The following is an 18,651-nucleotide window of genomic DNA, read 5'->3' as shown; positions in this document are numbered from 1 at the left end:
TCCTCGTTTTATTTTCACACATGCGAAAATTCGTAGATGCGAAAAGTATTATGTGCACATTTTCGCATATGCGAACATTCGCGCGCTGGTATCACACAGTAGTATTAGAGCCTTCTTTACACCACATAAGCTGGAAGCAGAGAGGGATGATCACTGTCATGTGTACTGTGAAAAAAAAAAAAAAAAAAAGAATATTCGTAATTACGAATATATAGTGCTATATTCGCGAATATTCGCGAATATGCGATATTCGCGAATAAAATTCGAATTGCTAATATTCGCGAGCAACACTACGTAATCATGTGGCTTTTGCACATAAATGTCAGGATGACTGATACAGAAGTAGACAGGTTTGACAGTTCTCCAAGACGCTATAAGTGTAAGTCCCATACAGTGGTCCCTAAACATACGATGGTAATCCGTTCCAAACGGACCATCGTTTGTTGAAACCATCGTATGTTGAGGGATCCGTGCAATGTAAAGTATGGGACAGTGGTCTTCAACCTGCGGACCTTCAGATGTTGCAAAACTACAACTCCCAGCATGCCCGGACAGCCAACGGCTGTCCGGGCATGCTGGGAGATGTAGTTTTGCAACAACTGGAGGTCCGCAGGTTGAAGACCACTGGTATTGGAAGTTATACTCACCTGTCCCCGCCGCTCCGGACCGTCATCGCTCGTCACCGCTGCCCTGGATATCGCCTTCCATCGCTGTCGTCGCGTCCCCGAGGTGTCCCCGACGCTCCGGCAAGGCCTCTGCTTCCCCGGCATCTTCACTCTCCGTCGTCGCCATCACGTCACCACGCGCGCCGCTCCTATTGGATGACGGGACGGCGTGCGGAGCGATGTGATGACGACGATGGAGAGCGCCGACGATGCAGGGGATCCCGAAGAGGACGTGCCGGAGCCCCGAGGACAGGTAAGTGATCGTCAGCGGACCACACGGGGCACTGTAAACGGCAATCCGGTGGCAGCTGAAGCAGTCTGCACTGCCGGATAGCCTTTTATGCGATGGCCCCGACATACAAAAGCATCGTGTGTTGATGCTGCCTCTGAGAGACCATCGTATGTTGAAATGATCGGGGCCATCGTAGGTCGGGGGGTCACTGTACTTCGATCACGCACATTCTTCAGTGTGTGGAGATACAGGTCACACTGGACGTTATGGTGCGCTTGCCGAGGCAACCGTACTATGCTTAGCAAAGTTCCTTGCAACATGGGACTGTTGGACCCCACTCCATCTACAGTTCTCCCGACTTAACAGGTGGACACTAGTTCGGCCACAGGCAAATGTAGAAAAACAGCAAAACGAAAGCAAGGTCATTGTGCAGCTTATCCTTGCTAACTTCTTTAAGAAATTCTGAAGAGCAGAAATATTCTCCCAACAGGACTTAGGCTAGGTATAACTTGCTGGAAGACAGGACTAGTGATAATGTGGGCTATACATTGGAGGTATTCCTAACTAGTGTTGAGCGGCATAGGACATATTCGAATTCGCGAATATTCGCGTATATATGGACGAATATTCGTCATATATTCGCGAATATTCGCATATTCGTTATATTCTCGTTTTATTTTCGCGCATGCGAAAAGGAACATATGTGAAAATTTCGTATATGCGTAAATTTGCATATGCGCATTTTCGCATATGCAAATTTTCGCACGCCAGTCTCACACAGTAGTATTACAGCCTTCTTTACACCACACAAGCTGGAAGCAGAGAGGGGTGATCACTGTGATGTGTACTGTGAAGAAAAAAACAACAAAAAAAAACGAATATTCGTAATTACGAATGTATAGCGCTATATTCGCGAAATTCGCGAAATTCGCGAATTCGCGAATACGCGATATTCGCGAATAATATTCGAATTGCGAATATTCGCGAGCAACACTATTCCTAACATTTGCTATACTTAGGCTTTCAGCTTCCTCAGAAAGAGAGAAATGTGACAGAAGCTTAGGAACTGACATGTGCTCCTGACTGAAACCAGGGCTAGACTAAGTCTGACTAGAGAAAATCAAGATCCATCTCTTCTAGGCTAGGTTGATTGATTCATTGGCTAGAAGACCTACGTGTGATTAGTGATAATGTTGGCTATACATTGGAGGTATTCCTTTCTCAGGAAGAGAGAAATGTCACAGGAGCTTAGGAACTGACATGTGCTTCTGACTGAAACCAGGGCTAGACTAAGACTTACTAGAGAAGATCAAGATCCACCTCTTTTCCCAGGCTAGGTTGATTGGTTCATTGGCTAGAAGACCTACTTGTGACTAGTGATAATGTGGGCTATACATTGGAGGTATGCCTGACATTGGCTATACCTAGGCTTTCAGCTTCCTCAGGAAGAGAGAAATGTGACAGGAGCTTAGGAACTGACATGTGCTTCTGACTGAAACCAGGGCTAGACTAAGAATGACTAGAAAAGATCAAGATTCACCTCTTTTACCAGGCTAGGTTGATTGGTTCATTGGCTAGAAGACCTACATGACTACATGAGCTGTACAAGAAAACATCTTTAGTCTAAGATAAACACATCAGCTGTGCAAATGTCTCTCCTAATGTAGCAAACCCTCAGCCATGAGAAGTATCAGGTCTTAAAGGGGTACTCCGGTGGAAAACTTTTTTTTTTTTTTTAATCAACTGGTGCCAGAAAATTAAACAGATTTGTAAATTACTTCTATTAAAAAATCTTAATCCATCCAGTATTTATTAGCTGCTGAATACTACAGAGGAAATAATTTTCTTTTTGGAACGTTGTGCTCTCTGCTGACATCTCCGTCCATTTTAGGAACTGTCCAGAGCAGCATATGTTTTCTATGGGGATTTTCTCCTACTCTGGACATTTCTTAAAATGGACAGAGATGTCAGCAGAGAGCTCTGCGTTCCAAAAAGAAAATAATTTCCTGTGTAGTATTAAGCAGCTAATAAGTACTGGAAGGATTAAGAATTTTTAATAGAAGTAATTTACTAATCTGTTTAACTTTCTGGCACCAGTTTATTTATTTTTTATGTTTTCCACTGGAGTACCCCTTTAACAGGTCTAAAGCCTCTAAATGTAGACTTTCTAATGCACAAATCGAGGAAAATAGTAAGAGAAAATTATTCTCAAAGTACATAGGGAGGTTGTAGAACATTTTATTATGGGACAATAATTACTTTTTATTGAGTCCTAAAGCCATATAACGGTGTCATAATTGTGTTTGTCGACAGGGCCCAAACTTATGGACCCGTGGTCCGGATTTACGCCTTGCACAATGTGATGATTCTCCTCACCAGTCCCAGTGGAGTAAAGGTACTGTATGAATAAAGTTATTACAGAACAAAAACATTAAAACATGACTTTTGTTTTCCAAAAACAGCGCCACACCTGTCCATGGGTTGCGTCTGGTATTGCAGCTCAGCACCATTAGCCGTGGGCAGCCATGGCGCTGTTTCTTTAAGGAAGCAACTATGTGTTACTAATCCTAGACAACCACTCCACTGCCTAATTACTTCAGTGTTTCCTAACAAAGGTGCTGGGAGTTGTAGTTTTGACACAGCTGGAGGCACCCTGGATGGGAAACACTGAGTTACTTAGTTATATATGATTCTGAGAAGCTGGGTGACAACCTATATGGCCATCCCGCCGTCGGTCTGGGTTTGTCGTAGGTCTGGGTAGTGTTGAGCGGCATAGGCCATATTCGAATTCGCGATATTTCTCAAATATATGGACGAATATTCGTCATATATTCGCTACATTCGCAAATGCGCAATAGTCGTGCAAAATTTCGCATATACGAACATTCGCATATACGAAAATTTACATGCGAGAAAATGAGCATATAAAAAATTCGCATATAAGGAAATTTAGCATATGTGAAAATGCGCATATACGAAAAATGTCATACCAGAACATTCGTATATAAGAAAATTAGCATATGCGATAATTTACATATGAGAAAATTCGCATGTAAGGGAATTAATGCATGGGAAAATTCGTATATGCGAACATTTACATAGGAGAAAATTCTCATATAAGAAAATTAGCATATGTGAAAATGAGCATATGCTAAAAATTTGCATAAACGGGAAAAAAATTACGTAATTGCGAATATATAATGCTATATTCGCGAATGTGCGATATTCGAGAATAAAATTCGAATTGCGAATATTCGCAAGCAACACTAGGTCTGGGAAAGTTGGGTGACTTACTCATGGTTTTTGCCTAGAAGCGAGAATATTTTCTTGACATTCTTGCATTATAACTGTTCACAGGAAATTCTGATGTCTCCAAAATACACAAAGGATGACGTCTACAGGCGTGCGTTCAGTCTCTTCGGTGTAAGGTTGGTTTCAGTCTCTTCGGTGTAAGGTTGGTGAAAGTTTTTTTTTTTTTTTAATGTTTTTTTTTTAATGTCTTTTTTTTTTTTGTGCCCATTATATTCTATGGATCAGCTCTTTTACATCACTTAAATTCTCAAGTACCGTATTTTCTTCCCAGGTTTTTGGGGAATGGATTGTTGACCAACCGCAATTATGACCATTGGCACAAACAGCGGAGAGTCATGGATCCGGCATTTAACAGAATGTGAGTTAAAGTTTTATTTTCCTATTTCTCTCCTGGGAAGACAGGGGCCAGGAATATCATATAACTAAGTTACTAAGGTTATAGTCAGTAATTCCATCTCTTCTGGTCTCATTCCAGATTGTCAGGCAATGTGCTGTATCTATGCTGGACTAGCACCTACTATAAGAAAGGAATTGATTGTAATACATATATATATATATATATATATATATATATATATATATATATATATATATATATATATACATAGGGGGCGCTATCTATAGGAGGTCTACATGCCCCACTAGTATTATAAATGGACCGTAGTAGATGGGGGGCCCTGATACAGATTTTGACTCTGGGGAGCTGCAAAATCTAAGCCCAAGATAAGAAAAAAATCATCAATAAATGTGTGTTCATTGTCCCTTGGATCACTGAGTGACACCAAATATGGCAACTACTAGTGTTGAGCGGCATTTGCGAATATTTGCGAATATATGGACGAATATTCGTCGTATATTCGCGGATATTCGCATATTCGTTATATGCTCGTTTTATTTTCGCATATACGAATATTCGTCGTATACGAAAATTAACATATGTGAAAATTAGCATATAAAAAGGTTAACGCGCAAAATTCGCATGTACTAATATTCGCATATGCGAATTATTGCGCGTCAGTCCCACACAGTAGTATTACAGCCTTCTTTACACCACACAAGCTGGAAGCAGAGAGGGGTGATCACTGTGATGTGTACTGTGAAGAAAAAAAAAAGAAAAAACGAATATTCGTAATTACGGATATAAAGCGCTATATTCGCGAAATTCGCGAATTCGCGAATATGCGATATTCGCGAATAATATTCGAATCGCGAATTTTCGCGAGCAACACTAGCAACTACTAGCAGAGTACCCGGCATTGCCCGGTCTTCCCACCCTAACCTTGTGCAATAATTATGCTCTCATCCACATATCCTAACCCCATGTCCTGTCTTTATATCAAGTCCTCATATTCCATCCTCTTATCTTGTCCTCATATCTCGTCTTCACATCCCGATCACATATCCTTCCTCATATCACAATCTCATTTACCGTGCTCATGTCCCATCCTCATATCCGGTCCTCATATCCCGTCCTCATATCTAGTGTTGAGCGGCATAGGCCATATCCGAATTCGCGAATATTCGCGAATATATGGACGAATATTCACCACGTATTCGCGGATATTCGCATATCCGTAATATGTTCGGCTCATTTTTCGCATATGTGAACATGCGCGTATGCGAACATTTAAATTTGCATACGAAACAGCGCATATAAGAAAACTAGACTATGTGAAAATACGCATATCAGGAAATTACAAAAACTGAAAATTTACACAGGAGAACATTCGCATGTAACAAAAAGAAATTTGTATATGCGAAAATGTACATAGAGGAAAATTCGCATATCAGAAAATTATCGTATTTAAAAATGTACATATGAAAAAATTTGCATATTTGAAAAAACGGAATATTCGTAATTGCGAACATATATAGTGCTATATCCATATATAGTGCTATAAATAATGCAAATTTTTGCATATGTACATTTTCGCATATACGAAATTCTTTAAGGCAAGAAATTTCTTACATGCGAATGTTTTATGTGGTTTTATTTTCGTATATGCGAATATTCGCGAATGCGAAAATTGACATAAGTGGACATTGGCATATACAAAATTAACACGCGCGTAAATTCGCATATGCGAAAAGTAGCATATGCTAATTTTCGTATGTGCGAATTTTTGTATGTGCGAATTTTTGCACGCCAGTCTCACACAGTAGTATTAGAGCCTTCTTTACACCACACAAGCTGGAAGCAGAGAGGGATGATCACTGTGATGTGTACTGTGAAGAAAAAAATAAAAAAAAATAAAAAAAAAGAATATTCGTAATTACGAATATATAGCGCTATATTCGCGAAATTCGCGAATTCGCGAATATGCGATATTCGCAAATAATATTCGAATTGCGAATATTCGCGAGCAACACTACTCATATCCCAACCTCATATCCTGATATCATATCCCGACCTCATATCCCGATCTCATATACCATCCTCATACCCGTCCTCATATCCCAACCTCATATCCCGATCTCATATACCATCCTCATACCCGTCCTCATATCCCAACCTCATATCCCGATCTCATATACCATCCTCATATACCGTCCTCACATCCCAACCTCATATTCTGATCTCATATACATCTGCAATTGAAAAAAGCTAATATTATACCCGAAACGTGTCTTGCTATGCATGTATTTGCTGGCTGTCTTAATCCAATAAAGTACGGTTATGTTAATACACTAGTCATTCCTGACCTTATGGGATAGCGCCCCTTTTGGAGTTTTTTTCTTTTTTTTTTCTTTTATTATAATCTCATATCCCGTCCTCATATCCCGATCTCATATTCTGTCCTCATCCTCATTTTAGTGTCATGTACCAAGTTTTATCAAAATATCTCCAGGCATTAGGAAGTTATGCTAAAAGATACATTCACCTATACATACATAGTGATGTATACATACATATACTGTACATGCACATATATATATATATATATATATATATATATATATATATATATATATACAAACATAATTTATAAACATGTATACATACACCTATACATACATAGTGAAATACATACATATAGAAACATATGCATACATATACTGTGCATACATATAGAAACATATGCATACATATACTGTACATGCACATATATATATAGTATATTCATACACACAAACATATACATACATAGCTACATATATAGTGAGATTTTAACTTTCCCAGGCTCCTGAAAGGCAAGTCTTCCTTTGAATGCTCTTTGTATCTTACTTTACTAACTAGTCAAATTTGCCATTCAGAAGCCTGAGAAAACTGGGTGATGATTTCTGTTGGAGTTGAAATGGCCGCCATATTGCTTTCACCCAGCTATAGAAAGAACGACAGCTTCCCATCTCTCATCCCTTCAGATACTTGACGGGGTTAATGGGGCCCTTTAATGAAAAGGCCGAGGACCTGATGGAGAGACTGGCAGAAAAGGCGGACGGCAAGAGTGAGATCTCCATCCATAACATGATGAGCAAAGTGACGCTGGATGTCATCGCAAAGGTAAATCCAATGGTGCATCACATGACCTTTACTGTTTTATAGAAATGGATATGGGGGTCTGACTGTTGGGACACCCACCGACCCTGAGAGCCTCTTGTTCTGGGAAAGAGGGAGCTACATTATAGTCAATGGGAGACTGAGCTCAGTGATGATCCTGTCTGCCCCCTATTGGCCGAAGGTGTTTTAATGGCCGGTGTTGTTGGGTTGACCCAGGCATTGGGACCCCAGATCTCCACCCTACATGAGGGGTCCAGGTATAAATATTTATATCAATTGCAGGTGGCGTTTGGACTGGAGCTGAGGTCCCTGCAGGACGATCAGACTCCCTTCCCCCGAGCAATCTCATTGGTCATGCAGGGCGTGGCGGAAACCCGAAATCCCCTGGCGAAGGTTAGTCTGAGCCAAGAACATCAGTCACCATTATTAACTCACTGTTCAATGTGATACTGCCTGCCAGTGTATCTAAGCCTCATGTGTGATACTGTCTGCTGATCTGCTGTATCTAATCCTATCATGTGGGATATTGTCTGCAGTGCCGCTCTATCAAACCCTATCAAGCATTAAACTGTTTGCTGAACCAGAGTATCTAATCCTATCGTGTATTATACTGTTTGATGTATCTAAGCCTATAACTTGTCTAATGAGCTGGAGTATCCAAGCCTATTATGTGAGAACTTGACTGCTGAGCTGGTGTATCTAAATATATCATGTGTGATACAATGTGCTGAACCACTTTATTGTGTAATATAATTACAGGTGTGATACTTTTTTATATGACAGGCTTAGATACAGCAGCTTGGATGTGATCCTGTCTGCTGAGCCCACGTATACAACATTATGGTGTAAGCGTGTGATACAGTCTGATGGGTAACTGTATCTAAGCCTGTCATGTGTGATACTATCTGCTAAACCCCTGTATCTAACCGTCATGTGATACTGCGGTGATCTGCTGAGCTGCCGTATCTAACCCAATAATGTGCGATATTGCTTTCTGATCTGTTGTATCTAAGCCTATCATGTGTGGTACTGTCTGCTAAGCCCAGATATCTAACTCTTATGCTGTATCTAATAATATAGTTATATAGTTATAGATTATGTCAGGGTTAGATACAGTAGCTCAGTTGTGATACTGTCTGCTGAGCCCACGTATACAACCTTATGGTGTGTGTGATACAGTTTGATGGGTATCCGTATCTAAGCCTAGCATGTGTGATACTCTCTGTTGAATCGTTGTATTGTGGTGGCGGGGTGTGATGAGGGCAGATGTTGTTACACTAGGGACAGATGGCATTAACTCCTTGTATTCGTGATGCCAGGGCGTGGTTTATCCTTGATACCACCTGAAGGTATACCGCTGGATCCTGGGCTAGGCACGGCAGCAATAAAGACTCCGACACCAAGTTACAGATAACGGTAGCTTTACTGAGGGTAGACAGAGGGTAAAGTCTATACAGTTCAGCCAGGGCCCAAGGAGGTGACCAGTGACTCAAAGACCTTAAGGGCTTGCTGGGACTTGTAGTAGGACTGAACAATTGAATGCAGACCACGCTGACTTGACAGACGACAGGGACTGACTTGACTCATAAATCTGTGACTTTATCTTACTTGACTTGATGGCGGCTGCAGGACTGGACTTTGAGGTCTCCAACACTCTGGACACACACACTAGACAAGACTGCACTGGACCTCAGCAGAAGAGAGAGAAGCTCCACCCAGGGCTTATATGGGGGAGACTAGCAGGGAGCCCATTGGTCACTCTTGGGATCACCTGGTCACTGGTACCTCCTGGGTAACGATCACATGACAAATCACATGGTATAACTCTTAAAGCAACATTACATTTTATAACACTTTACATGGTAAAACATATTTACAATGGGGAAACAAGGGCAAGGGGCCTATGGGACACTGAAGGAGGCTGCCTGACAGGACAGCAGGAGCCCGGGGGAACACCTCCCACACTGGGCCACCACAGTATCTAACCCTCTCACACATGATACTGCTGTGATGTGCTGAGCTGTCATATCTAACCCAATCATGTACATATTCTTTACTGAGCTGTTGTATCTAAGCCTATCATCCGTGATACTGTCTGCTAAGCCCAGATATCTAACTATGTCATGTGTGATACTATATGCCAGTGTTTCCCAACCAGTGCACCTCCAGCTGTTGCAAAACTACAACTCCCAGCATGCCCAGACAGCCTTCGTCCATACACATGATTAGATCGGTGTTTCCCTTCCAGAGTGCCTCCAGCTGTGGCAAAACTACAACTCCCAGCATGCCCGGACAGCCTTCGTCCATACACATGATTAGATCGGTGTTTCCCTTCCAGAGTGCCTCCAGCTGTTGCAAAACTACAACTCCCAGCATGCCCGGACAGCCTTTGTCCATACACATGATTAGATCGGTGTTTCCCTTCCAGAGTGCCTCCAGCTGTGGCAAAACTACAACTCCCAGCATGCCCGGACAGCCTTCGTCCATACACATGATTAGATCGGTGTTTCCCTTCCAGAGTGCCTCCAGCTGTGGCAAAACTACAACTCCCAGCATGCCCGGACAGCCTTCGTCCATACACATGATTAGATCGGTGTTTCCCTTCCAGAGTGCCTCCAGCTGTTGCAAAATTACAACTCCCAGCATGCCCAGACAGCCTTCGTCCATACACATGATTAGATCGGTGTTTCCCTTCCAGAGTGCCTCCAGCTGTTGCAAAACTACAACTCCCAGCATGCCCGGACAGCCTTCGGCTGTCCAGGCATGCTGGGAGTTGTAGTTTTGCAATAGCCAGAGGCACCCTAGTTGGAAAACACTACACTTTATCCGAACTCTGCGTGCGGGCTTCCGTGTTCGAGGCCGCCCCCCTCGTAACGTCTCGCCCGCCCCCTCAATGAAAGTCCATGGGAAGGGGGCGTGACATCGGTCGCGCCGCCTTCCCATAGACTTTTGTTGAGGGGGCGGGCGTGGCCTCACTGTGCAGGTCTCCGCCCCCTCCCTCAGTATGCTGTCTGATCACATCTCCCCTAGCATTAGCAAAACTACAACTCCCAGCATGTCCTCACTGACAGTAGCCGGACACAAGATGACAGTGGGAGGATTTTTCCTCCAGCTCTGAGCCCTGCGCTCACAGCTGTCAATCAATGAAGTGTGTCCATGACATAGGTGATGACTCATGGACACAGCAGGACTAGTATGTGTCCAGACAGGGGGGGGGGGGGGGGCTGTTTGACTGGATTTTTCTGTATGAAATACTGAACATTTTCTAATGAAAGCAATTGCAAATCCTATTGGTTATACATGCTTTACAACATATCAAAAGTTTTTGTATCTGACAGCGCCCATTTAAGCATATCCCGTGGGACACTGTTTGCTGAGAGGATCTAGCAATACTATATTCAAACTGCGGTATCTAACCCTATCATGTGTGATACTATTTTCTGATCGAGGGTATCTAAACCCATCTTGCTTAATACCTATTACTGAGCTGCTGTATCCAATCCTATTGTGTGATACGCTCCCTATATATATATATATATATACAGTTCACCCCAGGAAAGCAAGCTTTTATCAGAGACGTCAAGGACAGCCTGAGACTGCTGCGCCAGACAGGGAAGGAATGTATAGAGAGGAGGCAGAAGGCGATGCAAGATGAAGAAGATGTCCCGCTTGACATCTTATCACAGATACTTAAAGGAGCAGGTACATTAAGGCATTGCTATAAAACTCCATACAGAGCTGTATTAAAGGGGTACTCCACTTTTTTTTTTTAAATCAACTGGTGCCAGAAAGTAAAACAGATTTGTAAATTACTTCTATTAAGAAATCTCAATCCTTCCAGTACTTATCAGCTGCTGTATGATCCACAGGAAGTTTTTTTCTTTTGAATTTCCTTTCTGTCTGACCACAGTGCTCTCTGCTGACACTTCTGTCCATATCAGGAACTGTCCAGAGCAGGAAAGGTTTTCTATGGGGATTTGCTCCTACTCTGGACAGTTCCTGACATGGACAGAGGTGTCAGCAGAGAGCATTGTGGTCAGACAGAAAGGAAATTAAAAAAGAAAAGAACTTCCTGTGGATCATACAGCAACTGATAAGTACTGGAAGGATTAAGATTTTGAATTAGAAGTAATTTACAAATCTGTTTTACTTTTGGGCACCAGTCGGTTAAAAATATTTTTTTTTCCAGTGAAGCACCCCTTTAAGAAACTATAGATTGTACTGAGAGCAGGGGCTGTGCATTGTTCTGGAGCCTAAGTCCATAGCTGCTAACAATGGCTGCTGTCTATTACCTATGTTCTAGGACATTGGTCTACAAACTGTGGCTCTCTAGATGTTGAAAAACTACAACTCCCAGCATGCCCGGACAGCCCCATGCTGGGACTTGTAGCTTTGATATAGGAACAGAGCACAAATGTCAGAATAACCATTGTATCTTTTGAATGTTTACAGCCTTGGAAGATACGTGTGACCTGGAAAGTTTGCTGGATAACTTTGTGACATTCTTCATAGCAGGTGGGTATAGAGCAGTGTTTCCTTAACCAGTGTGCCTCCAGCTGTTGCAAAACTACAACTCCCAGCATGGCTGTCTGGGTATGCTGGGAGTTGTAGTTTTGACGCAGCCGGAGGCACACTGGTTGTGAAGCCGTGGTATAGAGAGATGGTGGAGTCTGGACTTCTCAGAATATTTATGCCATGTCCTTGGGGCTAAAATTTTGTAAATATTGCTTCTAGGTCAAGAGACCACAGCAAACCAGTTGTCTTTTGCAGTTATGGAGCTTGCAAGGAATCCGAATATACTGGAAAGGTGAGTTCAAATGTCCTCTAGTAAAGCTCTGGGGTATAATACAGGATATAACTCAGGATCAGTACAGGATAAGTAATGTAATGTATGTACACAGTGATCTCACCAGCAGAATAGTGAGTACAGCTCTGGAGTACAATACAGGATATAACTCAGGATCAGTACAGGATAAGTAATGTATGTATACAGTGACTCCTCCAGCAGAATAGTGAGTACAGCTCTGGGGTATAATACAGGATATAACTCAGGATCAGTACAGGATAAGTAATGTAATGTATGTACACAGTGATCTCACCAGCAGAATAGTGAGTACAGCTCTGGAGTATAATACAGGATATAACTCAGGATCAGTACTGAATAAGTAATGTAATGTATGTACACAGTGATCTCACCAGCAGAATAGTGAGTACAGCTCTGGAGTATAATACAGGATATAACTCAGGATCAGTACAGGATAAGTCATGTAATGTATGTACACAGTGACCTCACCAGCAGAATAGTGAGTACAGCTCTGGAGTATAATACAGGATATAACTCAGGATCAGTACAGGATAAGTAATGTAATGTATGTACACAGTGACCTCACCAGCAGAATAGTGAGTACAGCTCTGGGGTATAATACAGGATATAACTCAGGATCAGTATAGGATAAGTAATGTAATGTATGTACACAGTGACCTCACCAGCAGAATAGTGAGTACAGCTCTGGAGTATAATACAGGATATAACTCAGGATCAGTACAGGATAAGTAATGTAATGTATGTACACAGTGATCTCACCAGCAGATTAGTGAGTACAGCTCTGGAGTATAATATAGGATATAACTCAGGATCAGTACAGGATAAGTAATGTAATGTATGTACACAGTGACCTCACCAGCAGATTAGTGAGTACAGCTCTGGAGTATAATACAGGATATAACTCAGGATCAGTACAGGATAAGTAATGTAATGTATGTACACAGTGACCTCACCAGCAGAATAGTGAGTACAGCTCTGGAGTATAATACAGGATATAACTCAGGATCAGTACAGGATAAGTCATGTAATGCAGTCACATAGTCACTTTCTTACAGCTACAGTTTTCTCATTTACACTCAGAGCCCAGGCTGAAATTGATGAGCAAATTGGTTCAAAAAGAGATATTGAATATGAAGATCTGAACAAGCTGCAGTATCTTTCCCAAGTAAGTGTGAACTGTCCACAAGGTTTGTCATGTGGATACACACAGCGGTCTGAATGTAGAACCACATGAGGAGAAAATACATGGAAGGGCTGTATGGGGTCTGTCGGGACCTGTTTGTGTCCGTCTTGCAATGACCTCTGACACAGATCAGCACTAACACAAAATTAATATAAAATGAGTAAAGTATTTATATAGTTACTTGTGTAAATGCTAAATAAGATAACGCCCATCATCCTTTCTTACTTTATCTATCTCTTATTTTTGTCATAGATTCTCAAGGAGACTTTACGATTATATCCCACGGCCCCGGGAACATCTCGCCTTTTAGATAAAGCCGTAGTCATCGAAGGGCTCAGCATCCCACCCAATGTCGCCTTAGTGGTGAGTGCCGTCCATGAGGGAGACAGACTACTACAACCATTCCCCCACCTGAGATACATGGGGGTATGGGGAAGATTCATCATGTAGAAGAGTGGTGCAGTTGCCCATAGCAACCAATCAGATCACTTCTTTCATTTTTAAAACGGCCTCTGAAAAATGAAAGAAGCGATCTGATTGGTTACTATGGCGACTGCACCACTTTTCCTCTACATGGGTTTTGAAAAATCTCTCCCATAAAGTGTGGGGCTTGATATACTGTATATACCATATCAGAGCATTTCACCTTACAACCGATGTCTGTAGAGACAGATCTGAAGATAGATATCAAAAAAGAGAGAGATGACAGATATCTATATCTATTTAATCTATCTATCTATCTGGAAAATGGCTGGGTGAGCCAGCTGAAACGTTGCCTAACACGTCTTTTGAATAAATCACCTTTTTTTTGCTGACACCTGGTGTGCCACTGTCTATTTAATTTTTCTGTGTTTGGAGGGGTCCCCAACCTAGACCCGACACAGTAGGCACCCGAGCACCTTTTTTTTACCCTGGAGTGCTGCTCTCCTGCTCTATCTATCTATCTGTCAGCTTTCTCTATTTTATATCTACTATCTTTCTCTCTCTCATATCTACCGTATTTATCGGCATATAACACACAACGGCGCATAACACGCACCCTCATTTTTTCAAGGAAATTTGAGTAAAAAATAAATTAACGACTTGGAAGCTCTAAGGTTAATGCCACATTATTCTCTCAACTCTGACTGCCCCAATTTGTCACATCTTTCCTCCTCCTCAGTCTGATCACCCCCGTGCCACATTATTCCTCCCCCTTTATCCGCCCCTGTGCCACATCATACTCCCCCTCTGATCCCCCCCGTGCCACCTCATTCCCTTCCCTTCTGATCCCCCTGTGCCACTTCTCTCCCCCGTGCCATCTCCCCCCCTGTCTGCTCCTCCCCAGTGCCATCTCCCCCCCTGTCTGCTCTTCCCCAGTGCCATTTCTCCCCCTTCGTCTGTTCCCCGCGCCATCTCCCCCGCCCCCTCTGTTCCTCCCCATTGCCATCTCTCCGCCTTCGTCTGTCCCCCCTCCCCGTGCCATCTCCCCCCACCCCCGTCTGCTCCTCCCCAGTGCCAACTACCCCCTGTCTGCTCCTCCTCAGTGCCATCTCTCCCCCTTCGTCTGTTCCCCCGTGCCATCTCCCCCCCGCCCCGACTGCTCCTCCCCAGTGACATCTCTCCCCCTTCGTCTGTCCCCCCCATGCCATCTCCCCCCCCGCCCCATTTGCTCCTCCCCCTTCATCTGCTCCCCCCATGCCATCTTTCCTCTAAATTGCCTGCTCCCCCATCTCCTCTCCATCCCCCCTTATCTGCCCTGTGTCTCCGGACGCACTCCGGCAGGCTCAGGTTCAGGCTGGGCCTTACGGTCAGTGAAACCAGTGAAGCGCATCATTCATCAGCCCCTGCAGCTGCCGTTGGTCTCTGTTTTAAAGGGGTATTCTGGCCTTAGCCATTCTATATGTTACAGTTAAAGGGGTATCCTGGGCAAAAACATATTATCCCCTATCCAGAGGATACTGTCTGATCAGGGGCTGGCCCGCCATTGGGACCCCACGTCGTCCGCCCCCCCCCCCCCCCACCCCACCCCCAATCTCCCTGCAGCACCTGCTTTCTATGGGGGGCTGCATCTCCAGTTTCGCAAACCTACGGTTTTCCGGTACAGGAGACATGACATCACGCCACACCCACTCGTGATGTCACGCAACGCCCCCTCCATTCATGTCTATGAGAGGGGACTTGACAACCCCCAAAGTGTAATGTGAAGCTACCTAATCTTTAACAGGGACCCAACCAACCTAAGCGATAGTGGGGCATTAGGGCCCGATCAGGTACCTGGGTCCAGAGACAATTCCTACCTCTGCCTCCCATATAGTTACTGTATAACACACAAGTTGTTTTAATGGATCTCAAATTCAAACAATCTGCCCGCTATTACCTTCTTGTGTCGTCCCCTCTACAGTTTAACTCATACGTCTATGGAAGAACGGAGCAGTATTATAAGGATCCTCTGACCTTTGACCCTGATCGATTTAGTCCTGAATCCCAGAAGTAAGTGCTTACACCGTACCTTAAAATAGAAATTAAAATGTGAAAATCAGCCACCGCTTCATTATCAACTACAACTCCCAGCATTGTAAACAGACTTAGTATTATTGTAACACTGATGTTTATTTCTTTCAGGCCGCACTTTACGTATTTTCCATTTTCCTTGGGGCCTCGATCGTGTATAGGACAAGTGTTTTCACAGGTAAGAGGCAACATCTACACCAGTGTTTCCCAACTAATGTGCCTCCAGCTATTGCAAAACTATAACTTCCAGCATGCCCGGACAGCCTTTGGCTGTCCGGGCATGCTGGAAGTTGTAGTTTTGCAACAGCTGGAGGCACCCTGGTTGGGAAACACTGGTCTACATTCTACCTGTATATTGGCCAATTGGAAAATCCCAGGTATCAGGTTGTCTGGTTTAACCAGCTCACCATTGCCCCCTGGTGGTCACATTTTCCAGATATTTGTGGTAGTAGCTGGTGACAGGTACATTATCAGCTTTCCCAATTATTCACTTTTTTTTTTTTAACAGATGGAGGCAAAAATAGTGATGGCAAAACTTTTGCAAAGATTTGAGTTCCAGCTGACAGACGGGCAAAGCTTTCAGATCATAGACACCGGGACTCTGCGACCGAAAGATGGAGTCATGTGCCGACTGAAGCCTCGGACTAAATAAATAATGTGAGAATGTCATGGCGTCACTACGTGGGGTATTCACAGGACTTATGTTCCATAAGCATACTACAGCTTCCCAGGAACTTAAAAGGGTACTCCAGGGAACTAAACCCATAGCCCATCCTTTCCCTCCCATCAACCTATTTAGTTATCTAAATATCATTCATTAGCTATATAGAGCAGTTCCCCCTATTTGATTGTCACTTACATGCAGGAAGTGAGGGAATGACATCATCCAGCCTTCCACTTTGTCTTTGTTCATATCCCACTCTGAAAGCAGCCCCACCCTCCTGAGAGACACAGACCATGTGGATTCTGCCCTGCACTGATGAGTCCTTTAGTGCTGAGAACTGGGAGGTGTGTGCAGCTTTAGCCAATCAGACACTGAACCTCTCTCTGCTGCTCAGAGCAAGAGGGTGGGGGCTGCTCTCAGAGAGGGAGCTAGCTGGCAGAGCTGCAATGATTGCTGGGAGATGTAGGCAAGGGGAGGGAAGAATAGCAAAGAATATCATGCAGCCAGAGCAGGCAACAGGGGCCAGTGATGAATTAGTTACAATTTTCAGAGAAGTCCCCTTTTAATCCTGGTTGTATCCAGTAATCAGAACAGTCATGTAATGTTACTGGATAACGGTCATGTCACGTTATTTCCATACCACCCCCCCTACAGAGTAGATACCCATATAAGGGTGCATTCACACCAAGTTTTTGCAATACAGTTCCCGTATATGTTTTCAATGTTTTTGTCAATGTTTTTGATGAAAAACGGATTCCTTAAAACCTGACTAAACTGTATCATAACGTGTGTATAAATTTAAAGTTAAAAACCGTATACGGTTTGAAAAATGATGTCCGGTTGCATCCGTTTTATAAGAAGAAAACGTATACATTTTTAACTTTTCACTCCATTATGAATAAAGTTTCACTTGTCTGATTGAAATTCCAAGAAAAAAAAAAAAAAAAACAGTGGAAAGTCAAAAACTGTATGGTGAAAACCGGATGGAACCGTACGCACATACAGGTCTGTACCGTTCCCATTTACTCCCATGTTAAAAAATAAATGTACACGGTTTAATACGGTTTTTCACCCAAAACCACGGTAGGCTACGGGTGCGGCGCGGCGCACGGGGGTGCATTATCGGCAAGTTAATTGCCGATACGATAATGTCCAAAATCGTGAATATCGGCCGATAATATCGGCCAAACCGATAATCGGTCGATCCCTAATCAATACTTAAACAGGCACAGTCATGGGTCAAAATTGAAGAAGAATCATCAGCAAGGTCAGGGGAAAACATGTTGTGGTCCATTCGCCTTGCCCTCGAGTCTTTAAAGGGGTTCTCCACTGCCGCAGCGTCCGGAACATTTTGTTCTGAACGCTGGGTGCAGTCAGCGAGGGTCGTGATGTCATGCACACGCCCCCTAGTGACGTCACACCACGCCTCCTCAATGCAAGTCTATGGGAGGGGGCGTGGCGGCTGCCACGTAACATAACGGGTTCATCATTTCCCTGGGGTCCGGAGATAGCCCTTCTAAACCAAACTGGAAGACGGAGAAACTTCCGAGTGTACTTCAAATTATAAATGGTACACATGTCAACTGTTTAAAGGGGTATTCCAGGAAAAACTTTTTTTTATATCAACTGGCTCCAGAAAGTTAAACAGATTTGTAAATTACTTCTATTGAAAAATCTTAATCCTTCCTGTAGTTATCAGCTGCTGAAGTTGAGTTGTTCTTTTCTGCCTGACCACAGTGCTCTCTGCTGACACCTCTGACTGTGTCAGGTACTGTCCA

The 18,651-nt window shown here is 43.2% G+C and overlaps 1 protein-coding gene across 7 annotated transcripts in view; it reads left to right on the top strand.

Annotated features, from left to right (window-relative positions):
* Nucleotides 1–18,490, top strand: part of LOC130295024 (cholesterol 24-hydroxylase-like) — a 40,519-nt gene extending 22,029 nt beyond the window's left edge. For 6 of the 7 annotated variants that reach the window (XM_056545234.1, XM_056545235.1, XM_056545233.1 and 3 more), the window contains 13 exons: nucleotides 3,211–3,292; nucleotides 4,255–4,325; nucleotides 4,481–4,567; nucleotides 7,573–7,711; nucleotides 7,991–8,101; nucleotides 11,254–11,410; nucleotides 12,161–12,223; nucleotides 12,443–12,515; nucleotides 13,614–13,698; nucleotides 13,969–14,079; nucleotides 16,100–16,188; nucleotides 16,321–16,387; nucleotides 16,718–18,490. In XM_056545234.1, coding sequence (XP_056401209.1) covers nucleotides 3,211–3,292; nucleotides 4,255–4,325; nucleotides 4,481–4,567; nucleotides 7,573–7,711; nucleotides 7,991–8,101; nucleotides 11,254–11,410; nucleotides 12,161–12,223; nucleotides 12,443–12,515; nucleotides 13,614–13,698; nucleotides 13,969–14,079; nucleotides 16,100–16,188; nucleotides 16,321–16,387; nucleotides 16,718–16,861 — 1,279 coding nt within the window. In that variant the 3' untranslated portion in view covers nucleotides 16,862–18,490. The remainder of the gene's footprint in view (nucleotides 1–3,210; nucleotides 3,293–4,254; nucleotides 4,326–4,480; nucleotides 4,568–7,572; nucleotides 7,712–7,990; nucleotides 8,102–11,253; nucleotides 11,411–12,160; nucleotides 12,224–12,442; nucleotides 12,516–13,613; nucleotides 13,699–13,968; nucleotides 14,080–16,099; nucleotides 16,189–16,320; nucleotides 16,388–16,717) is intronic. The other variant, XM_056545237.1, reaches the window with a different exon arrangement.
* Nucleotides 18,491–18,651: the final 161 nt, after the last annotated feature.

Source organism: Hyla sarda, chromosome 11, assembly GCF_029499605.1.
Source record: "Hyla sarda isolate aHylSar1 chromosome 11, aHylSar1.hap1, whole genome shotgun sequence".
NCBI classification, from domain to species: Eukaryota; Metazoa; Chordata; class Amphibia; order Anura; family Hylidae; genus Hyla; species Hyla sarda.
The sequence above is the reverse complement of the archived record's forward strand: the minus strand, read 5'-3'. Positions and strand labels throughout refer to the sequence as shown.